The 24,758-nt window shown below is 38.6% G+C and overlaps 1 protein-coding gene across 7 annotated transcripts; it reads left to right on the top strand.

Annotated features, from left to right (window-relative positions):
• Positions 1-3,641: 3,641 nt before the first annotated feature.
• Positions 3,642-23,231, top strand: ANGEL2 (angel homolog 2). Of its 7 annotated transcripts, none has more exons than XM_047076829.1 (9): positions 3,642-3,815; positions 6,263-6,588; positions 11,156-11,412; positions 12,106-12,175; positions 13,532-13,953; positions 14,974-15,100; positions 15,506-15,563; positions 18,095-18,258; positions 20,102-23,231. In XM_047076829.1, the coding sequence occupies exons 2-9, from the start codon at positions 6,270-6,272 to the stop codon at positions 20,251-20,253; spliced, it is 1,569 nt and encodes a 522-aa protein (XP_046932785.1). In that variant the 5' UTR covers positions 3,642-3,815; positions 6,263-6,269; the 3' UTR covers positions 20,254-23,231. The 7 variants fall into 7 exon arrangements, with proteins under 7 accessions (XP_046932785.1, XP_046932780.1, XP_046932786.1 ...); XM_047076824.1 differs by having other exon boundaries at positions 3,642-3,856; XM_047076825.1 differs by lacking the exon at positions 3,642-3,815 and adding an exon at positions 3,956-4,010.
• The last annotated feature ends 1,527 nt before the right edge of the window (positions 23,232-24,758 follow it).

Below are 24,758 nucleotides of genomic sequence, written 5' to 3'. Positions count from 1 at the left end.
TGAGCTTCGCTGAACCTCTGTTACACCCTGAAAAGTGCCTCCACTAGTGACTTACTCCTCAGGAGGAGAGACACTCTCTGACTTCATGCCACTGCATCTCTCCATCTCATCTCTCTTCATAATCAGCCTTGGCAGTTTCAGTGAAAGAGAGCAGTCTTACCTGCTTTATAGTTTGGGCAGGAAGAACGTTCATGGACCAAGAGTAAACACAGAAACACAAAAACTCATCAGTCTAGGAATTCTTGAGAGTCCCCATATCACAGAAATGTGGGATTTCAAGCACTTCCACTTTCTTTTAAACATCAGTCCCTCTGGGAGAGGTTTATTAACTCACACTTTTGCCATATTTGCTACTCACACCCCAGTCCAGTCAATTCAAGTTCCTGAGGTCTTAAGGAGTCCCCTAGTAGCTGATGAGTATCTGTATGCTTGTCCAAACAACTTGGTTTCCTTTTAGTAGAGACCTTGGACCCTGAAGTTTTCTTGACCACCCTTCTTCACTGCCTCAATCCATGACTATCTGTGCAACTATGATGGGATGGTATTTTGAAACATCAATCAATGTCTCTACTCATTTCTAGTTAACATTAAACTACTTCAAGAAAGAAATCACCTGCTCACTAGAGATTGACCTTAATTATGTAAACTTTGATTCTTACAACATTTCTTATTAGTTTCTATAATAATATAGTTTTAAGTATATCATATTTAAAGTGTCTTTATCTTTTTTTTCAAGTAATTTTAGGAATTAAACTTATAGAAGTGCTAAGGTACCTGGCTGGCTCAGTCAGTGTAGCATATGACTCTTGATCTCTGGGTTGTGGGTTCAAGCCCCACACAGGGTGCAACGATTACTTAAAAATAAAATGTTTTTAAAATATTTATACAAGTGCTAATTTATCTCTATAAACCAATTAGAGTGCAGCTCCTTTAGTAAAATAAACTTCATAATTTCACTTATTAATATCTTCCAGATGTAGGACATCTCACGTTCATATAATGAGAGGTAAAGCCCTTCGTAAATAACAGACACATAGACACACAGGCAAATAGAGAACTTATGGCTTTGAGTCTACAATTTCAGCCACGTGTCAAGAGTCAACACAGAAGCACAAAATCTCACTAGTCGAGATGCCAAAGAGTTGTTTTTCCCAGTGGGCACAGAATTCTTGAGCTCAAAATAGACAGACAAATGAACAAGAATAACAAGCCAGATTCTCTGCTGTCTTTCACTCCATACAAAAAAGATCTCTGTAAGCCACTAATCCTTTTACAGAGATCACCAAGTGGCCAGACCACACTACCAAATTGCCAATCACTGCTGCCACAGGAGAGGCATAATTTATTGACCATATACAAACCAAAACACAAAACCAGTGGAGAAGAAAATTAAAATTAGGAAAACAGAAATTGAAGAAAATTCTGCTGTGCTTCAGATCCACCTCTGAAAGCAGGAAAAGAAATACCTACACTTGGCAAGCCATGAGCTAGAGCTCCCTGGTCATAAGTTGGTCTGGTTCTGTCCAACGAATACACTGGGCATCTTGGTGGGAACTGCAAAACTGTTAAAGGATAACTCTAAAAGAAATAATTTAAAAAGTAGTTATACAAAAGGATTTTATTTAACTCTTTTATTAACCTTCTCTGATAGATGTTACAATTTGTTCCAGGAGAATCCAAACAGCAGACACTTTACAGATCAGGAATATTGACCTTGCAAATGAATGCAAAACTGGCTTTTCTGCAGAGAAGGAGAGTTCTCTCTCCATTGGATAGAACTCAACTCACATGTTCACAGATAATAATCATTTGTATTACCATCTGTTCTCTACAAGTTAACTTTAATCACTACAGAATTCTAAAATAGTCTGATTCAAGATAAAGGTGAGTATCTTTCAGGATCAGACAATCCTCCAAACTCCAGCATTCCATTGAAAGGACATCCATTAATCTTTTTTGCTTATTTCAAAGTGTTACATTTCTCCTTAACACATTACAAACCAGAGGACATAGGATGTACTAGAGGGAGAAGTTTCTGCTCATTCACAGATCTGCTCTACTTCTGGCCCTGTATTTATCATTCATTCAAAAATATCTACAATCTACTGTGTACTTAGCACAGCACTAGGTGGGGTAAATTTTGAAAATAATGGGTCATGGTCCTTCCTCACAAGGAACTTACAATCTCATTATGGAAATAAGACATACAAAAAAGTAGCCAATAAATATAATAAACTGCAAAATTTTTAGTACAACCAGAAAAGAGGGCAATATAAAATAGAAATACATCTGACCATCATTATTGTTGCACTATGTATTTGTGAATTTGCCTACCTACTAAAATTTATCTGTAACTCCAAAACCAATACTTGCAAGTGCTTTTGCATTCATTCATGGACACATGCAGAGTGGTGAAAATTTTTGTTGTTGCATACTCCCAGCTGAGCTTGAAGGAAGCAAAGCTTGCCTTCCTGTTTCAGCCCTCACATTATAAACAACTGTCCTCTTCACAGTCTATTTAGTACTATGTTTTCCACATTTTTGTGCTTTCGTTGGTGATTTTGCTGTTTAAAATGGTCCCCAAGGGTAGTGCTGAAGCGCTGTCCTAAGTGCTTAGGATCCTAAGCACATTTCTGTGATGTGCCTTATGGAGAAAATAAATATGTTAGCTAAGCTTCACTCACGCTCGGCCACGAATTCAAAGTTAAGGAGTCAAAAATATATACTAAATGAAGTGTCTTTAAGCAGAAACACATATAAACCAAGGTTATGTATCAATTAGGTGGCTAAAATGCGACCAGAGGCTCAGGGGAACCTAGCCCTGTATCCCTACTAGAAGCAATTGTTCGGTATTCACCATTACGGCGTTGGCAGTAACTTTATAGAACATTAACAATCACAAATGATGGCAATCAACTATACTTATACTGAGGAAAAATGTTTTTCAAGTACATCCGATTTCCTTATTAACATACAAGAGAACAACAACAAAAAAGCCTTCCCAAGAATTTACTCCACTCACTGCTCTCCCAAAGAGCCTACAATTGCAGTAACCTTCCCCCCTCCCCACTTTATTCTTCCTTCTTCCTCAGTTTCCCTCTCCCTCTCCCCCAATTTATTCTTCCTTCCTCAGTTTCCCTTTCCCTCTCCTTCTCCCCCTCTCCCTTTCAGAAGGGTCTCCACTTAAAGAATGTTTTCCAATAATCTAGAGTCCTATACTAATATTGAGAGACACGACACACACACACACACACACACACACACACACACACACACAGACACTTAAAAGTGAGCCCTGAGGATGCGTTCCAAAATTAACTGCAAAAACCCTTGGTATCACAGTTCTACGGGTACACTGTTCCCCACCTGGGGCGTCCGCCTTTTGAATCTCCCAAGGACATCATAAAAATACGCTAAAACACGTTTTTTTCTTCTTAGGTCTCACAAAGTCACCACCTCCTACCCTCCCATAGGCCTACACAGAGCTGTTCGGCTCTTAGTTTAGTTCTTGTTTCTTTAAGACAGAAGTCGGGTGTTTGCCCTATTCCGAAATGGCCGCCCATGCTTCCTCCGCTCTGCGCATGCTACTTGAACGCAATTCGGAGTTGTAATTCGCAGACTTTCGCGGCGCAAGATGGGGACTTGGCGGCCGGCGAGCCCGAACCTCCCAGCATGCCTTGCAGCCCGGCCGGGAGTCCCGACGTCTAGTGATGGGGAGCCCCTGGTGCTTTCGGCCGCCGCATCGGGTGTAGAGGTCGAGCCCCGAGCCTGGGAATTGGACGACCGCAGAGGAGAAAATGGAAGCGTGGCGCTGTGTGAGGAGGGGCTACGGCCGCTGTGTGGTGGGAAGAGGCCGGTCAGTAGGGCTGGGTGGCAGGAGGGAGGAGGGAGGGGCGGGGGCGGGCGGCCCGGGTAAACCCGGGGCGGGGCGGGCTGGGGGAGGAAGGAGGAGGAAGAGGGTCCGGGCGGCGGTGCCGCCGGGACGAGCCTCCGGAGACCCCGAGGGATAGGTAAACCCGGCGCGGAGCCGGCGGGACGCTTGGCCGACGCGGGCCGGGCCGGGCCCGAGTCGGGCCCGGGGCGATCGATCGCCCGCAGGGCTAGTGCCTTCCCGACCTGGCTGGGCCTTGGAGCCCCGGCCCACTTTCCCCCAGCCCTGCCCCCGAGCCAGCCTGAACCCCCGCCCCGGTCCCCGGCCTCCTCCCAGGCCTTAGCACCCGCCGGGAGCTGAGCGTCCGCGGGGAAGCCGCCGGTCCGCAGTAGGTCCCGGGGCGGCCTGACCCCGAGAGGCGCGCGCATCGCACGCACGCCCGGGGGTTTGCTGTTTGCGATGTTAGTGTCTCTCTCTCAAACTTGAGTCATTTGTGTACCAGCCTTTACGATTATTACCGAATTCTCGTTCCACACTTGTGTTTACTGCATTTTTCTTGAAATTGACTCATTTTTTTGAAAAAGCACTTAAGTAGTGCTGCCTATATTAGCATCGCCCCAAGCAGTGCCCGTGAAATCTTGGGTTTGATGTACTTATTATGGGTTTTTTCCTAATAAATACTTAGATGTGAAAAATCGAAAAGTTTAATTGTGTACCGTATGAAACGGACTGGTATACCGCACCTGGGAAACAGCACTGTATTAATTATTATATATTATGGGGATCCGGTTTTAATCTCCTATAGTCCGGGCTTGACCATTCAGTTCAACAGTGTTTTCCTGAGTACCAGCTGTGTGCCAGGCACTGTGCTAGGCACTTGGGAAGAGGCCAGGATTAAAATGAGTAAGAAAGCTCTGGCCTTGAAGGAGCTTATCATCTTAAGAGCAAAAGACGTCTCTATAAGTAACTACAAATACAAAGAATAAGTTTTGCAGCCACGAGTATGGCAACATGGTAGCTTATTAGCATGGACCAAGCACCCAAATCTCTATGGCTTTCAGAGTTGTCACAAAGCAGAGTAGCATGCCCATGTCATGCCTTTAAAGATTTACAATTAAGTTGAATTTAGAGAACAATTGGAGAATGCAAAAGTTTATAATAAATTATATAGAACAGCAAAAGTATATGATAAAAATTTTAAATGCCTTTAAATTAACATATAAAAGTTAAAAAAACAGTAAATACTATTTAAACTAAGTTTCTTTGGTGGTAGAAGTGAACATTATTAACACTGTCTTGGAAGTGTACCTTTAATGCATTCTAGGAAAGGATAGAAGTCCTCTGAATCCAAAATTTTTGCCAGAATAGTATGGTAAGAAGATGGTGCTTGAGTTGTATTGTTTCTTAAGAGTGCCTGAGAACAAATTATTCAAGTTAATGATAACACTACTTTGGCGATGTTTTGGATGATCAGTATATTGGTTGGAATGTTGGTGAATTATTAATGAGTAAGCTCTATCCCATTTCATTTCCCTCAAGGAGAAGCATGCCATGAAAAAAAAAAAGATGGAAAAATAAATTATCCACCTGCTGATTAGCGAGAGAGGTAGTTTGGTGAAGTTGTGATAGGTTTTTGTTTTCTTAGCTATACAAATGTTTGGAAAATGTAATCTTGGTTAAAAACAACTGTTCAGGAGCCTGTTTTTACTACAAACCCAAGTTGGAGGAGAGATTGGCTTTAATTGTAGTCAGCTCATGTATTCCATAGTGATTTAACTCTTATGTTTGCTGTGGATTGTATTTATCCAGAGTTTATTAGATACTAGAAGGCTACTCTGAAAACCAGTTTGATGGTTAATCTCTCAGTTGAACTGAGGACTTTTTGAAGTGTATGTGGTGTTTTGGGAGCCTGGTGGAGTCTATGTTAAGTATTTAGAATACCATTCATAGGTGTTGAAGGACAGCTTTGAGGTATTGCTACTAATAATTAAATCATGGCTGCTTTTGCCTGTCCTTCATAGATCTTGAAGATTTTTTTTTCAGATTCATATATATATAATATAATTATATTATATAATATATATATATTTTTAGAGAGAGACAGCACATGAGCAGGGGAGAGGGGCAGAGGGAGAGGGAAAGAGAGAGGGAGAGAGAGAATCTTAAGCAGGCTCCATGCTCAGCTCAGAGTTCTACAAGGGGCTCGATCCCACCACCATGAGATCATGACCTGAGCCAAAATCAAGAGACAGACGCTTAACCAACTCAGCCACCCGAGAAGCCAAAGTTTAAATATCAGGCATTATCTTGCCTTGAGGAGACAGATTTGGATTTAATGTGCTATAGCTGAACAAAAAGTGGTACCTCAAGGAGTGTATTTATTTCTTTTAGATACCCCATGTTTCCCCATCACCAGAAGAGTCTGGGCAGAGATTGGACTACACCGTGGGAGAATCTGCAAAGGTGTTGCTGGAACAGACATATTTCTAGTTGCATGAGGTGGCCTGGACATTATTCTCGTGCTCCTTACCCATACTTCAGTAGTAGGCATTTTTCACTACATTGGAGACCACCTTGTTTGTTTGAGTCTAGAACTCCGTTTCAGTACTGGAACTGGAGACCTGACAGCCTGAGCCACAGCTCTTTGATTCATCTCTCTAGTTACATCATGAACTCTGAGGGAGATGAGCCTTCATCAAAACGAAGAAAACACCAAGGTAAAGGTGACGTTTATCTTGGTGGAGAAATAGATGTAAGCCATAGAAGGAAACTTTCCTATCTGATAATCCTTAAAACCTCCTCCGGGTTTTGGAGGGGTTAATATTTGTTTTCAACCCATAGTTTTCTATTAGGAAAAAGGAAATTATTTTTTTAAATGACGTCTTGATTTATATCTATTTTTATCTTTTGTGTATTTCTGACAGTAAAAATACAGGAAACTATATATAAAGAGAGAGGGAGAGAGACAGAGAGAGGGGAAGAATGAGGTTGGGAAAGAATGTAGGACTAGATTAAAACATTAAGTTTAAGAATAATTATCAAATCCATTGATTTAAAAACAGGTCCTTAGACATTCTAGAAATTGGTATGTGTTCTTGGGAGTCCACAGATCTATAAAAAAATTAAATTTCAGGTTTTTATTATTTGCTTATTTACTTTAAGGATTTTATTTTTAAGTAATCTCCACACCCAACATGGGACTCGACCTCACAACCCTGAGATCAAGAGTCGCACGTTCCACTGACTGACCCAGCCAGGTGCCCCTCATGTTTTTATTTTTAATGCTAACTTTTTAATGTAAAACCAAAGGATATTCTTAAAGACACACAATCATTAATTGAAAGATATTTTCTCACAGAGTAAGATTTTAGCTTACTCAATGTATTTATTGTACTGAGGTTTATACATATAATCTTGAGTCTGTGGGATGTCTTATCTTTTAATAAGGGAACCACATCTTTTTCAGCTTTGAGAATGAGTTTTTTTTCTAAATATGTTGATTATTTCTAGATTTGTCAGATTGTTTACAATTCACTAGACTTGCTCTGTGCTGCCAGCCCTGCCTCCTCCCCCAAAGTATGTATGAATTATCTAAGTGGAACTTGGAGTTGTCTTTCTTACTGGGCTGTGTTTTCGGTGAAGATAATTCCTCTGGAGAAATTTGAAAATAGACCGTATAAGTGTTTCTGTGTAGAGAGCTGACATAAGTTTGTCAAAGGAAGACGTACAGAGTTAGTCTCACTTGGAAGTCAGAGCTCGAAGGTTAGCTAGACAATTAATTAGCGCTCTTTTAAATAGAAATTCTGCTACACATTTGAGTAGAAATTATAAGCACCGTAAGTGAAAATCTATTTGTATAATATTTAACCACAGCATGTGTTCATAAACCAATATTCTTTTGAATGAACGAAAGATGTATTGTAGAGGCATTAAAATTAGGTTCCTAAGAACAGTCAATCCATAACCTGTAAATCTAGGGCTGTATGATGACATGAGATGGCTTTTCATTCATGTATTCGTTGTTGATCAGGTCAGCACACTGCTCTCTTGCTTAGCCTTTGTAAATCTGGTGTGCTCCCAGGTGGAGTTGTGGCTTACTGACATAAGCATGGGCTCAGGAACCACTCCCTGCTCTCATTCTGTCCCACCACTAATTGTGTCAACTTGGACAGGTTATGGAGCCTCTCTGCTCCTTGGTTTCCAAGTGTAAAATAATGCCTACTTTGAAAGCCTGTTGAGGATGAAATGAGACATATCAAAGTGCCTAATACACTGTTGGCTTCATAGTAGGTACTCAGAAAATCGTGGTGGTGGTGTTTTCCCTTTAATGAATTGGGGATGACATTTACATACTGATAAACTTTGATTGCGACCTGACTCTTTATATGTCCATTCTTCCTAGGTATTGTGAATAAGGAAAATGCTCTTCGTTAAGCCATATTTGTGACTTCCGATAATTCACTAATACTTTTCAATCAAGAGAACAGCCTTCTAACTTGCCTATCACTTTAAAGTGGTATTTGAAGGAATTGTGTGACACAATTATGACTTTTTAATTAGGCGCCCTAAAAACCTGATCAGGCCTATTGCTTACTTTCTTTGATTCATCTGTCTTCTCTGCTGTGATCACCTTGTTCCTCCTGACATGGAAGGTATATAAGCTTTTGTAGTGTGACTGTATGTTGTGAAGTAGATGAAGGCCAAAGACTGTCCTCTCTCAGTCGTCCTCCGATTGTCTTCCATGGAACCCTAGCTCTCAAACACATTTCTGTATGTTTATTAAAAGCAAATGTGGTCAGGAGAAAATATGTATTTACCCCATCAGCCAGCCCCAGTCTATTAGGGATTGATGGTCATGACACGAAAAGTAATGCCAAAGAGTTATACAAGCTTGAGAAGGTTGAAAGCCACTCTTTAATTAGGTAATCTGATGGTTTCAGTTACTTCAGAAATGGAACTGCAAGAAGAGTTTGCTTACAAACACTTGCCAGGACTATACAATTCTCAGTGCATTTCTGTGCCCTTACATATACATATTTTATAGGAAAATATGAACACCTTTTTTAGACCTTCAATTTTCGTATCTTAATATGATGGTGGCTCCAGGGTAGGGCTGTAACTTTGTGATGGTGGCTTGCATTTTGTTTGCATGACTAGAGCCCTTTGCATCTTGTATACACACAAAGACTGTGATTTGTGGCTAAAAACCATCAATAGACAGTCCCCAATTTATGAATGAATTGTGTTCTAGATAATTAGTTCTTGAGAATCAGTTGTGGATCATCAGTTTCCGTTTTCCCCATACAAACTATGTTACAAATCTCAGGGTAGTTCTGTGGAGTCAGTACAATTAGGTGTAGTTCTGGGCCTTTGCAGGTAGGATTCTCTTTATTCAGTGAAGGATAGGGAAGAATATGGTTTCCATCCCTTTCCTGGGTATAGGACAAGCTGTAGGCTAAGTTCTGTAATCCTTGAAGACTTTTGTTGAGTTTGGTTTTCTTTCCATCCACCTTTTTTTTCTTTACCCTTCTCAGGCGCTTAGTACCTTCATGGTATCGTATGTCTCCCAGCACCACATTCCACCCAGACCTCACTATTCATAAAAATTATCTTCCTCTTCGAGCCTCTGGTCAAAATCTCTATTCCCTCCATGCAGCAGACATTAAACATGTTTACCAGAGGATATTTAAAAATTATTTACTTTATTGGCATTTCTACAGAGTTTATTGATACTTTGATTGTAAATATATCATCATTGTAGACGATTTAGAAAAATCATCCACAGTCCTTCCACTCAGAAATAACCGCTCTTAAAAATACTGGTGTGTTTCCTTTTGGTCTTTTTTTCCCCTATGTATAGAATATTTTTCCTCAATTTAATTTTTAATTAGTGGAATCCTAGGTATTGTAATCCAGTGAAGCGAAAACCTTCATGTAGGAGAAGGAAGATGTTCTAGGACTGAGGTTTTTCATGTAATTTTAATCATGCTTGAAAGTCCATCTCCAAACCTGTTTTCCCAAGTTCTTCCCTTTGTTTTCCCCTTCTGTTGAGCTCATGGAATCTCTAAAACTTCCACATTTTTCTTCATGGTTTCCATGGCAGTAAGAGTATCCTCCTTAATGGTGGGGTGAGAGAGACAAGGTCAAAGGGGTGTATGTACATTTGCGTGTGTGTGCAGGTCGTTTCTAAGTCGAGGACTACCTGTAGTTGAAAAATCTCGTGCTGATTCTCCTCTCGTATTGTGTCTTTGCAGAATGTAAACTATCACAATTCCTGGTCGCTCACTGCATGCTGGGCTCTTCAGCCAGCCCTTACCATTTACTAGCATCCTGCACCTGTGTTCTCTCTAACTTTTGCTTTGGTGTGCATTAAAAAGAATTCTTGTGTTCATTTCGTTTGCATCATTCCACTAAATACTGCTTCCACATGTTGGCATCATACACCCTTCATTCATGTCTAAACCAGAATTCTGAGATGAGTTCTTGCTAGAACTTAATCATTTGATGATCTTATCTTACTCATAGGAAATAAAATATAGTGCAAAATCATCTTATTGAACAGTCAACTGTGACATTCAAATACAGTTGACCTTTGAACAATACACAAACTGCGTAGGTCCACTTACACGTGTGCTTTTCTGATAAGTATGACACAGCACTGTAAATGTATTTTCTCTTCTTTATGATTTTCTTAATAACGATTTCTTTTCTCTAGCTTACTTGATTGTAAGAATACAGTATATAATACATATAACATACAAATTATGTGCTAATCTACTGTTTATGTTACCAGTAAGACTTCCAGTCAACGGTAAGCTATTACTAGTTAAGTTTTGGGGGAGTCAGAAGTTTTATGCAGATGCTTTTGAGGTGCTTTTGACCCCCCTCCCCCCGCATTGTTCAAGGGTCAACTGTATATTGTTATGGTTACGAAGTTGCTGAGCTTCTCTGGCAGAGCCACTTGTTAACCATAAGTAAGTGAGAAACTAGGACCCCTATTCAGTCTTAGCTTTATTAACACACTCTCAAGTCTCCAAAATGACTTGCCAGATCCTTTTAAACTTGTTTTGTACCTGTTGGTCAGTCATTATATCATTTTACTGCCTTTGTAATCAATTTGATGACAACTTCCAGTTACTTAGTGCTATGTTGCCATTTCCTAGGGGAAAACGTTCTGTTCATTGCCTGTAGGAGTTTTTAAAAGGCAAGAAAAAACTGACATAAGGAAAATTGATGGTTTGTTTTTCGTTAACTCTTTATATGTTGTTCAATATATTTTAACAGGCACAATACAACGGCATTGGGAATATATATGTAACCATAATAAAGACAAGACGAAGATCCTAGGAGACGAAAATGTTGACCCCAAATGTGAAGACAGCGATAACAAGTTTGACTTCTCAGTGATGTCCTATAATATACTTTCACAAGATTTATTGGAAGACAATTCACACCTCTATAGACACTGCCGGCAGCCAGTTTTACACTGGAGTTTTAGGTTTCCCAATATTTTGAAAGAAATTAAACACTTTGATGCAGATGTAAGTGCAGAATATCATCAAAATTCTTCACAAAGAAGTTCACTTGTGTACTGAATGGTTTTATCCCTTTCGTTTGTGGTATGAGAAGGTTTTAAATACAGTGATGGGACAGTTTTTAACAATATAACATGACTTCCAAAGAGTCATTTGCTAATGGTTGTTGGTATAAATAATCACTAAAATTTCAAAAAAGATCCAAAAAGTTCTACTTATCCGTCAGTTTTGAGACAGGGACTGGCACTATATGAAGTATTTATTTAGTAACGGTTTCCTTTGACTTGAAATGTAAATCATTCTTGTAAAAATCTAGATGATGGCATTCAAAGAAATGACCTCCGAAAGTACTAAAAGGACATAGTACTAAGGAACATTTTAATTCAAGAAGGACTTAGTACAAAGGAACATTTTAATTCAAGAAAAAGACTCCAACATGTAAATTAAAAAGATTTCTTTTGGAAAATACAAGTTTCAGATAGTAAGAGAGAGAGCTTCATGTATTTAAAGGCCAGGGTTTGGGGAACTGATCAAATTTGGAAACGTTAATTTGATAGTTAAAAAGAAGAAAAGGATTATGTCTTTTATTTCAAGTTTCATTAGGTTTTTAGAATTTTAAAAGCCTGTTTTTAAAGATGAAAGCACCAGAAAGTTCATATTTGGGCTCTGTTTTAATTCACACCATGTTTTTCTTCCAAGGTACTTTGTTTGCAAGAAGTTCAAGAAGATCATTATGGAGCAGAAATCAGACCCAGTTTGGAATCTTTGGGTACAATGTAACTTTTATTTTAGCCAGATTTATTTTGGAAGATTTGCGTGCTGTGAAAGCATAACTTGCTAACAAAGATGTGTGGTATATTGGGCAAAAAAATCTTAATTTTGAAAAAACTTAATATCCATTTCAAAAAGTCAGGAAGAGATTGAGGTATTTCAAGTGGAAACTTTTGTGTTCATATAGCATTTTAATTCAAACAGAAAAGCATGTGAGAATCTCTTATTAGCTTCCTTTCCAGTAGTTGCTGTACCCACAGCTAGACCTCTCAGATTCTAAGTTCTGTGTCAGATCATTCTGTCTGGTTAGCTAATGGGTAGAAGCTAAAAACCTACTTGATAAGTGAACACTTCTAGAAACAGTGCATCTGTTTGAGAAATGCTGCCTACTTTGCATTCCTTCCTCGGCAAATATTTTTTGAATGCCTACTATATCCTATGCACTGTGGTGGTACAGCAGTGAGCAAATAGATAAAAAGGCTCTGTCCTTGTGGAGCCTACATTCTGGTGGAGGAAGGCTGACAACAAGTCAAATAAATACTTAAAAATTTTTTTTTTCAACGTTTTTATTTATTTTTGGAACAGAGAGAGACAGAGCATGAACGGGGGAGGGGCAGAGAGAGAGGGAGACACAGAATCGGAAACAGGATCCAGGCTCCGAGCCATCAGCCCAGAGCCTGACGCGGGGCTCGAACTCACGGACCGTGAGATCGTGACCTGGCTGAAGTCGGACGCTTAACCGACTGCGCCACCCAGGCGCCCCTCAAATAAATACTTAAATAGCACACTAGGTAATGATAATTTTGGAGAAAAGCAGGAAAGTAGAATGGGTCAGGTTTCACTCTTAAACAATGATCAGAGAAGGTAGGTAACATTCCCGCAAAGACTTGAAGGAGGTGAAGGAACAAGCCACGCCTATAGCATTCCAGACAGCGGAAATAGCAAAGCAAAGACCCTGACGTAGGAGTGCTTCACGGCAGGTGAGGAGGCAGGTGCGTGTTGAGTGGAACAAGGGAAGAGTTCTAGGCAAAAAGGTCAGAGATGTGCCATAGCAGGGGGTGGGGATGGTGGTGGTAGATTATCGTAAGCCCTTATATAGTCTTTGTCACAACTTTTACTAGGATGGAAATGACAGCGTGATGATGCACATTAACATATTGGAGACTAAAGTCTTCAAGTGAAGAGACCCATTCCTAGGACCTAGACCCAGTCCCAAACTTAACATCCTACATTGTTAATGTTTTGCAGGATATACTTTGATAAACGTTGTTCAAAGATATCAGGAGAGCTGTGTTTTGCCATATGTATGTTTATAGTGGTAGTCCCTTGTGTTAAATTTATGCCTTTCTTCCAGGTTATCACTGTGAATACAAGATGCGGACAGGAAGGAAACCCGACGGCTGTGCCATTTGCTTCAAACATTCCAAGTTTTCACTCTTATCAGTGAACCCAGTGGAATTCTACCGCCGTGATGTCCCTCTGTTGGACAGAGACAACGTTGGATTAGTGTTACTCCTGCAGCCCAAACTTCCACGTGCTGCCTCTCCTGTGATCTGTGTAGCTAACACACATCTCTTGTATAATCCAAGGCGAGGGGATATTAAGCTGACCCAACTGGCGATGCTTCTGGCAGAGATTTCCAGTGTTGCCCATCAGAAAGACGGCAGCTTCTGCCCTATCGTGATGTGCGGTGACTTTAATTCTGTTCCTGGTTCTCCACTCTATAGTTTTATAAAGGAAGGAAAATTGAATTATGAAGGACTCGCCATCGGAAAGGTAAGTGCTTGCTTCATGGTTAGTAGGAGATGGACGTAGTCTCTGTTCCTATAGCGTGAGGATCATTGTCATACGGCTGTTGAAAACCTCAGATGACCCAGTACCCTCACTTCACCAAGCTATGATGATTTTCCCAACTACTAACGAGTAATTGTGTTCACTTGGTTGAATTTCAGCTTTCCCATCTATCTGTGGCAACATTCTGCTTGGAGGAATTGGCAGGCAGCAAAATATCCTAAATGGGGGAGAAGAAGAAAAAATAAAAGCATTGACAGACAGTACTTCGTAAAGGGGCGCTTGGCCGGCTCAGTCAGTAGAACATGTGACTCTGGATCTCAGAGTCGTGAGTTCAAGCCACATTGCGTGCGGAGCATACTGAAAGACTGAAACTTTTAAAAAAATACTTCATAAATAAGGAACTATTCATAAGGGGGTAGAACGGAATTTTGAATGCTGGATGTGGACAGTGTAGTTGGCAAAACAGTAATTTAATATTTCTTTAGTATGCACATCTTCCTTTTCATAATGGTAAATATTTTAATTCCTTAGCTGCCTATATCCCATGTTTATCCCCTGTTTTTTTCTTCATTGTGCTCTCTGTTGCTTCAGATCATTTATTTCATCTTCAGGATTTTAACCAAAATAAACTCTCCACCACTGAGTTTTCAGTGATGGTTTAAAATTTTGTGAGAGTTGATCTCTCTAAGTATTTTATATAATAGGAGCTCTGTTGCAGGGAGCAAAAAGGGGGGTGCAGCATTAGTCTAAAGCTATAGATCATGTAGATGTCCAAATTAGAATAACGTGTGGGAAAAGATTGCCATTTTTATGTAAACTAACTTTTTTTCTGAACTATATTTGAATAAGATTTTGTAAAGCACAAATAATCACTTTCTATGATAAAGAAAGGGTAATATTTACCATTCTTGGATTTCCTCTTCTTATTTAAGACATAAACTTTTCAATACATAAACTACTTAAAATCTATTCACTTAAGATACCTGTTGAAATTTTGTTTAGGTATCTGGCCAGGAACAGTCTTCACGGGGACAAAGAATTTTATCTATTCCAATTTGGCCCCCAAACCTAGGTATCTCACAGAACTGTGTGTATGAGGTACAGCAGTTACCAAAAGTAGAAAAGACAGGTAAGTGTTTGCAGTATATTTTGCCAGTCTCCTTGATAGTAGTGTTCCCTTTGAAGACCTAAAACTAAATTTTTCAAGGGATGCCATCTCAGGGATGAATATTCATATATAAAAACATAATGCTTACTTGTTCAATTCTTTGTTAAACAACTCTAAATTTACCATTTTGAAGTTGGCCTTCCAGAATTATCTGCATGAATTACTTGCATGTTGTTTTGGAAATCAGTTTTGCTAATTATGGAGACCATCAAAACATACAGATTCCCGGATGAAACATTTAACTAGGCATCCTGTCTAAACTAGATATATCTTAAATATTGTTCCTAGCGTAAGAGGACTATTCTGTGGCAAACTAGAACAAAAGAGTATATTGATAGTTTAATATATTTCTCTTTGTTCTTACAGATGGTGATCTGACACAAACAGAGCTGGACAAAACAGAGGTCCTAGTGACAGCTGAAAAGTGAGTTCTGAAAAGCCAACAATAGACATTTACTGACTTTAGTTGGGTAAAAAAATCATTTCTCAAAAATCTCTTTGGATAAAAAATGAAAATTATGTTATTCCATGCTGATGAAGAAAACTGGCTCTTGAGTCAAATAGACCTGCGTTCCAGTCCTAACTTTGCTACATTTTAGCTGTGTAATTTTGAGCAAGAAAATTAAGATCTCTGCGATCCAGTTTCCTTACCTATAATTTGGGTAGTTGTGAGGGTAGCGTGAGATAAAGCATGGAAAGCTTGGTGTTTGACTCTTACGAGGGGCTTAAGGCAGTGTTATTTAAAGCAAAGAGCCTGTCCCTGCACCTGGGCCAGCTAGTACTCAGAAATTGATCGCTATTACGTGCTTTAACAAAGGTCAAGATCACAGGAAAATACCATGCTTAGCCTCCTTTGACTTACTGGATCTTAACAGTTTGTAGGGGAATTGACCCAAAAAAAGGATATACCAGCATAAATAATTATATTTAAATTTTATAAATACTTTATAAAGACATTTACATCTCTTAAACTACAGGAAAGGGTTGTCAAAGGTGGAGGGGTGAAGATGCCTGGATTACCGGTTATCAAAGATGCATGAATATTTGGGGCTATGGTTGAGAAACAGATGAATATTAATACAACAGGATGGAGATCTTATCTTATCTCTTTGGGAGATTCTTGAAATGTCTTGATTTTATATCGTAGCCCTTTTATTCGTATTTTAATGTTTGTTTTAACATTTATATTTAGGGACCAAATTAGAATCACCTCTTACTCATTTTATCTGCTTTCTTCTCAGTCTTACTGTATTTTGTATACCTTGTTTTGACAAAATATTCTCTCATATGTAAGAACCTAGTAAGATAGGAAGTAATAGTTTTTGAAATTTTAAAAAAGAATATTTAAAAATTCATGATTAAACCTTTCAAATATAGTAAAAACTTCCCTGAGTAAGATTAATAAAAAGGCTAATCTGACTAACAAATATTTGGTTTTGAGTAATTCTAAAATGTTTTTATAACAAAATGGGGTATAAGAAAAGATACTTTTAAGTATCTGTATATAAATATAGTGTGCTTATATGCAGAGCTTATATCTATAAACCAAAAAATTGATAGAGAACAGTTTGCAGGAGGCATATTTTACATTTAATAGTGTTGTAAATATAAGTCCTTAGACATAAAATGTTGCTAAAACTTGAAAGTAAGGGCATTTTGAAACAGTTACCTTTGTTCTTTGACATTGAGCTTTTTTCTTTCTTTTAATGTTAATCTTTGAGAGAGACAGAGCGCGAGCAAGGGAAGGGCAGAGAGAGAGGGAGACACAGAATCCGAAGCAGGCTCCAGGCTCTGAGCTATCAGCACAGAGCCCAGCACAGGGCTTGAACTCAGGAACTGTGAAATCATGACCTGAGCTGAAGTTGGATGCTTAACCAGCTGAGCCACCCAGGCGCCCCTGACATTGAGCTTTTTAAAAAGCAGGGCAGCATCTTTATATGTGTATCTTAAGCACCTAAGATAGTGCTTAGAACTTAGTAGATATTTGTTAAATTTTTGTTGAATTTTAGAAAGTTAAAAAAAAATTTTCCATGATATAAAAGACCTGGCTGAAGTCGGACGCTTAACCGACTGCGCCACCCAGGCGCCCCAAGGCTACTTTTTCTTAAAAACACAACAGGAGCGCCTGGGTGGTTTAGTTGGTTGAGCATCCAACTCTTCATTGTCATCTCAGGTAATGATCTCAGGGTCACGGGATCGAGCCGTGCATCAGCTCCGCACTGAGCATGGATCCTCCTTAAGATTGTCTCTCTCCCTCTCTCTGTTCCCGCCCCCGAGCCTCTCTCCTGTCTCTCCCCCTCCTCCTTCTTCCTCTGTACCTTTCCCCCATTTGTGTGCTGTCATTAAATTAAATTAAATTTATAACAACAAATAACTTATAAATTGTTTTAGAATACGTATTAGTAAGTGGGGGCTCTCAAATATGTTACAATTAATAATAAATCACGTTAGTATGTTAATTATTGAGCTTTTTCCCTCTGTGTGTCACAGCCTTGTTAATGGGTTTTGGATATCCCTACATGAATAAATGAATGTCAGATTGTGATATTGTCTCTTTTAAAAAGCTTGTCTGAATGCCTGGTTTTGTCTGGATATTAAGTGAGAAAGTGCTTTAAAAAGGAGGAATTCTAGGGGTGCCTGGGTGGCTCAGTCAGTTGAGCCTCCGACGTCAGCTCAGGTTATGATCTCGTGGTCTGTGGATTCAAGTCCCACATCAGGCTCTGTGCTGACAGCTCAGAGCCTGGAGCCTGCTTCAGATTCTGTGTCTCCTTTCTCTGTCTGTCTCTCTCTCTCTCTCTCTCTCTCTCTCTCTCTCTCTCTCTGCCCTTCCCTCATTCACCCTCTGTCTCTCAAAAATAAATAAACATTAAAAATAATAATAAAAATAAATAAATAGGAGGAGTTCTAAAAATCAAAAACTTGATGGATGCTAAACACTTTTTCTTTTCATTTTAGATTATCTTCAAATTTACACCACCATTTCAGCTTGTCGTCTGTTTATTCACATTATTTTCCTGACACTGGAATTCCAGAAGTGACCACTTGTCATTCCCGAAGTGCCATAACTGTGGACTATATTTTCTATTCTGCCGAAAAGGAAGACGTTGCTGGGCAGCCAGGTAAAGAATGCGTGTGATCTTACATTGTGCCTGAGAATACAGTAACTAAAACCTCAGGGCTGAGGCTGAGAGGGTCAGCTAAACATCTGGTGAAGTTCTAGACTTAAAAGTTTAAAATGTTTTGAAATTGGTAATATATTTGAGTTTACCAGCTAATCCCCTGCAAAACACAGAGGCAGTGATGCACCTCAAAGCAAGTTATTGCCTACGATGTCTGTCCTTAGTGCCTCCTTCCAGTTCCAGTCAGCTTCTTGGTTTTCATTTTATTGGTTTTACTTGCCATAAGTGTACTGTTTTTCTTGTGACAGCAACATCAGATAGTTTTGTAGTTAAGTTTTACTGAGACATGCTGCCTTCATTGGTGGACCTTGCCTATACTGCCAGCAACAGATAGTGTTGTCCTGTCGACCCTGGAATACTGGATCTTTCCAGATCGATAAGTCCATTATGTGAATATGTGGTTTCAAAAAGCGAAGGTGATAAAACACTTTTCCTTGTATGATTCAGTGAAAGTAAGGTTTTAAATATTAACCAAATGATTTGATGTGGAGAAGAAAATGCAGCTCAAAATGACTGGCAGTCAAAAAAATACCATTCAGAAAACTTCGAAAGTCCAAAATGTGGGCAGATGTTTTGTCTTTTCTGATTCCACCCCCCCTTTTTTTTTTACTGCTTTCCTTTTTTCCTTTTTTCTCCTATTTGTGTTTTCCTTCCTACTGAGGATAACTATTAGTAATACTCAGGACTTGGTTTACCCTGCCCACTAGAGCGAGTCTAGGAAATAGTCTTCCTGCTTTGAATTTGTTGTAGGGGTAGTTGTCATGCTGTAAGTGTTCACTAGGTGGCGGAAGTGTGCCATGGACCAGCATCTCCAATGATCCTGTTAGAATACGTCCTCTTTCTCTACTGTGGGCACTGACTCTGTGGGACCAAAGTATACTAATTTTTCTTTAATGTTTATTTTTGAGAGAGAGAGAGCATGAGCAGGGAGGGGCAGAGAGAGAATCCCAAGCAGGCTCTGTGCTGCCTGCTGTCAATGCCACCCAACTGGCTGAGCCACCCAGGTGTCCCCAAGGTTTACTAATTTATTCTCTCTCCAGTCACCTTATAAACTTCCTATTCCACCATGGCTGGATCTTTCTGCTTTATACAACTACAGAATAGTTGATGAATGAATTTATGTAGTTGTCAATCCCAAATTACTTCTAACATTATCTTTACACTGATACTTTTTTTAAAGATTACTTGCAGGGGTATGTGGCTGGCTTGGTTGGCAGAGCTTAATCACAGGGTCATGAGTTCAAGCCCCATGTTGGGTATAGAGATTACTAAAGAAAACAAACAGAAAAATAAAATTATTTGTAGAACTGAAAACAAAAAACTCTGAACTAGAAAAAAACAAACATCTGAAACTGCTGTGTGTCTGAGAATTATAATTAGGTTATAACTCCATATGAAATTTAATCATGTGGTGCTGGATGACTCAGTCAGTTAAAGCATCTGACTCTTGATTTTGGCTCAGGTCATGATCCCAGGGTTGTGGGATCAAGCCTCGCATCGGGCTTTGCACTGACAGCACTGGGCCTGCTTGAGGTTCTCTCTCCCTCTTCCTGCCCCTCCTCTACTCACACGTGCACTCCCTCTCTCTCTCCCTATCAAAATAAATAAATTTCAAAAAATTAAATGAAATTTAGTCATATTCTAAGAACTGTTTCTATTAGACTTCTAGAGGGATCTGAAATTCCTGATCATCATTTTTTAAAAAAATAAAGACTTGTGTGATTCATTTACAGTGACCTGTTGACACAGTTATGTTAAATATTAATGTGTTTCTTTAATGTAGGAGCTGAAGTTGCTCTGGTTGGTGGCTTGAAACTTCTGGCCAGACTATCACTCCTTACAGAACAAGACTTGTGGACTGTTAATGGACTTCCAAATGAAAATAACTCTTCGGATCATCTGCCTTTATTGGCTAAGTTCAGACTTGAGCTGTGACTCTTCTTTGATGACACATATACTTTTGTGTCCAATTTGTATTCTTTTTCACAAAGTGTAAAATAGCTCTTGAGAGTTTGCATGTTTATTTTTGCGCTGTGGAGTTTCGGAAGAGGTTCTGTTCAAGGCTTCAAACAGATGTCGGAAGAAACAAGTTTACAACAAATTTCTTTGTAATAATGAAAAAGTATTTTCCTGACCAGTGAGTTCTAAATGCTCCCTCCTTGTTGTAAAAGAGTTGTAAATATTTTTTATCCTAAGTCCCAGTAAAATTGACAGTGATTTTTAAATATAGTGCATCCTCTAGTGTTAGTAAAGAATTTCAGTTGATGTTTTTGGCAAGCTTTACAGTGGATCCAAAGTATCTCTGAGTTCTTGCAAACCACAACTCATTTCCCTTCCAGAAGGCTTGATTTCATTGTGCGGACCATCTGTTTGTCAAGTCCTAATTCATCTCAGAAATCACTGGGTCGTTCACAAGTGTCTAACCAACCATTTTAGTTTGGTTTTGAGGGGGCGTAATGATGCTCTCTAAAATTGTACAAATTGCTTAATCCAGCTTATTACTATCCTGAGCCATGTAATGTGTCTACATTTTGTTGGGAAATGTAGTAGGAGAGGAGTTTTACACATGCCCTCTCTTTTCCATCCTGTGGGACAGACCATTCCAGCATGCCGGAAAGAGGCAGAGACTGGGTTTTAACGCTTTCATTTCCCTAGCAATTTTTTTTTCCTTCTTTCTATTCCATTTCAGGAAGACATCCCTAGGTTGGGGGAGAGACTTTATTTTTCTGAACCAGTTCTATAGAAATTTATTTTATTAGGAAGCTTGTCTTTAGAACAAAATGTCAGCTAGAAGATTATTTTGGTTTTGCCTCAGACACTTAGGAAGCCCGCAAAACTAGTGGGGAGATACCAACTTGGAGACCTAATACTCTCAAGTAGTAATTTAAGCTTAGTGGTTTTGTTTCTAAGATGTTAGCTACTTTGTTTTCTTTTATCATGAGGCCGCAGTGTGCATGGTGCTGACATTTTTTTTTTTTGTAAAGTGGTTAAGAGCAGGTCTAATTAGTCCCACAGCTGGCACTATGTGAATGTTTGAATCAAAAATTTTAAAACCGAAAAAGTGAAAATGTCCCCTTTTTTGAGGCATTAGGATCAAAGAGTTATGTGCGTTTTTACTAAGTAGTAATTTTATATTTGAATTACACTGAATTATAAAAGTTTCTACAATGGGCATTCTTCGTAGAATGACTCCTGTGAAATTAGAAAGCAGTAGTTCCTCCAAGTCCTGGACTTCAAAGGTTTTTGTACGAAAGTATATTGACTACAGTTATTTTTTAACAAAATAAATCAGATGACTACCTGAACAAAGCATGTGGGTTATAAGGATTTGCCTAGTAAAAATTGTAATAAGCAATTATTTTTAAATGTTTCATTTCTCACTTTTTTGGGTTTTTACTTACAGTATTACCTGTAGTTCTAAGATTTTCCACATTTTCTAGTAACAGTTTGCAGAATATTCAGTGTTCTGATTAGCAGATATTGTTGCCGTCAAATAATAATAGTGTAATTAATCCCTTTTAATATTGGGGAAAGAAAAAAGAAAATTCATTAAGTACCGCTTTGTGTTACGTGAGTTTATTAACAAATAATTTTGTGTATAGGTCATTGTTGGCAAACTAACATCCCTGAAAACCTCTGTGAAAACTTAATGTTTTATATCCTGATTAATATATTGACTTTAGGCCCTTTTCATGTGCTTCACTTTGTAGAGTTAATCCATAAAAATGCTTTCTACTTTAACCTATAAAGTGTAGTAGTGTTTTGTGAACTGGAGGCCAAAGCGTCCATGTAATAAGCTTCCCACAGGTTTTTAAAGCTCCACTAAAATTAATTATCTACTTGTCTTTACTTTTTACGGTCAGAAGAATCGGAAACTCTGTTGGAACCTTGTACTTACCTGCCAAAAGCATTTAAACCCGGTTCATTGAGGAAGCCAGATCCCCCCCAGTCTGAAGTGCTGTACTATCCAAGTTTTAAAATGGAAAGAGATGCTGTTGAGTAATGAATTTTGGTTTTACTATACCTTTTGATATCAACATACTATGCATGTTTGAAATCTTGTCTTTTTTTCTTTTTCTTTTTTTTTTTTTTTTTTTGGAATTTAGCAGCTGTCTGCTTTTAACCCTTTGGTTTCCTAAAAACCCAAGTTAGAGATCCAGAGAGTTCAAGGGGTTGAACGAACAGAGAAGTCAAGTCATTTGCACTGTGTCCCTGTGAATCACCTAATAAATTACTACACTAGTGCATCTATGGCTGAAGGTTTCGTGGCAGGTGTGCTAAGCTGCATATGCTGGGCTGTTGCCCTTTCTGAACTATTTCATTACCCTGAGCCTGTATTACTTAGGGTGATGCTGAGATGTAAGTGAATTAAGATGTGGCAAAACAGAATAGTGTTTAATAAAGAGTCTGAAAATTGTGGAAGAAGACAGGGATGAGAGAGTGATAAACACGTTTGCCAGAACAAGTATGTAGTCAAAGGACAAGAAAAAAAATAAATCACACCATCTTACATTCTTGGAAGAAGAACAATCCTTCAGTTTCCAGGATGGTTTTATTAAAGTCCCATGCTGTGTATAAACATACAAGTGATGAGAAAAACGTTAACTTGAAACATGCACTTATCTGGCATTCTCTAAAATACCATTATACAAGTTTTCCTTTACTTAGAAAAATACCCACTAAAACAATCACAGTTTTCCTTAAAGATTTAAAAAAAATGTATTGGCCAGAACAAAGTCCAGGAGAATAAACAAGATTCTGAATTGTGTGTCAAAAAAACTGTACAAGGTTGTACATAAAACTATAGCTTACAAAAGCCTCGGGTATAGTAAGAATACAGAATTAAGATCTCCAAAGTTCTATTTACCAATATCTATTAATAAAATCCTTATGAAATAATTGACTTAGAAAAAGTGAAATGCTCATGATTTCAAAGTGTATAGAAAATACTAAATATCACTTTCTGAAATAAAGTGTACTCAAAACAGCACAACATGTAGTCTAAAATCAAGATTTCTGTCATCCATTTAAACTTTGCCATGTATCCCCATAATGGCTTGAGCACAAAACTTCTCTTGCATGAATAACTTTCAATACTAGATTCAAATCATCTCATAGATTTCCTTTTTTTGAATTATAGCCAGTCTTAAAATCCATTTTGGGGGGTAAATAATGTCATGGTTTTTGTTTTTTGGTTTTTTTTTAACCTTAGTATCATTTTAATGAAATTATTGCACTAGAATTTAGGAGTTTGGTGCCTGTCTCAAATCTTTTAGAAATTAACATAATTCCATAGGCAATGAAAATAGAATGAAAACTAAGAGCATTTTAAATTAATTTTCCTGTTTCTGCCACGAACACTTGCTTTGGGGAAATGAATCTTAAAATCAAGGAGCGGAAAAAAATCAGGTTACTAATTGAATCATCAAGACAGTTGGCAGTTTTAAGGCTGATACATCAGAATATTAGAAATGGTCTGTGTTCCTGTTCTTTTACCCATTTTTGTGGGAAACAAGGCTCTGCAATTACTGACCTTTTCTATTTTGGATGGGACAGTGCTTGAGCAACACTTGGAAAATCCTATTCCAGGCTCTTAGAAAATCCTTATTCTAAGCTACTTATACTGCAGTGGTATAAATACTTATTGGAGATAACAAGATTTCACATTGATAAACATAAGATAGGTAAATCTTGTTTTTCATACATAAAAGGAGCTAAGTCGGGATTGTTTTAGAAGAAGAACGAATTGACTAATTCAAATGAGTTTGCCTTATGAAGACGTATAAAGAAACCTCATTTTAAACTCTGATAATAGTATTCTTAAAGTGATCAAGTTCAGAATTTTTAACTTCTGTATTTTCACCTAATTGAGATGTATGCTTACTCGGTACTTTTCATGTAAAGGACATTAAATGTCCTTTTTCAAGAAAATACTTTTCGTTGATGCCATTGAGTTTTAGCATAAAGCGAGCTCGTGCATACGTGGCCAAGGACAAAGTTACCTTCGGTGGTTTTATTGGTCAAGAATCAAGCAGATTACTTTTTTTTACTCCCTTTCTGAAATCACCTTCAGTGAAAGAAAGCCAGAGAGGAAGCACTGAGACTAAAATAACACTTGCGTTGACTAGTAGACTTCACTTAAATATGCCTGTGGGCCTCACGAGTTGGCATGGCGGCTGAGAAAACACAGATGCAACAGAAGCATACTCCTGATATTGCTAACACAGATTTGGCTGTTAGAGTTCTGTGTGGCCCGCAGCCGGAAGTTCCACTGTGACCACCACATGCAGGCCACATGCTCCTACTGCCCTTGATGGACTACGTCAGGCTATGAGGTGTAACCCTGTACCTGAGAGACTTTTCCATTTTAAAAAAGGCTCTGCTTCTCTCATTCACTGCATTTTCCAATTGCTAGTTCCTAAATGTCACGAAGTGGTACT

This window comes from Lynx rufus, unplaced genomic scaffold (genome assembly GCF_022079265.1).
Source record: "Lynx rufus isolate CCGP_SWC_20201006 ecotype Redwood Valley unplaced genomic scaffold, mLynRuf1.p SCAF_15, whole genome shotgun sequence".
NCBI lineage: Eukaryota > Metazoa > Chordata > Mammalia > Carnivora > Felidae > Lynx > Lynx rufus.
The sequence above is the reverse complement of the archived record's forward strand: the minus strand, read 5'-3'. Positions and strand labels throughout refer to the sequence as shown.

Coding starts and splice junctions, on each gene's coding strand:
- ANGEL2 (XM_047076824.1), top strand. CDS start 3,798: ATGGAAGCGTGGCGCTGTGTGAGGAGGGGCTACGGCCGCTGTGTGGTG. Junction 11,413..12,105: donor TTAAACACTTTGATGCAGAT/GTAAGTGCAGAA, acceptor TTTTCTTCCAAG/GTACTTTGTTTGCAAGAAGT. Junction 13,954..14,973: donor AAGGACTCGCCATCGGAAAG/GTAAGTGCTTGC, acceptor AATTTTGTTTAG/GTATCTGGCCAGGAACAGTC.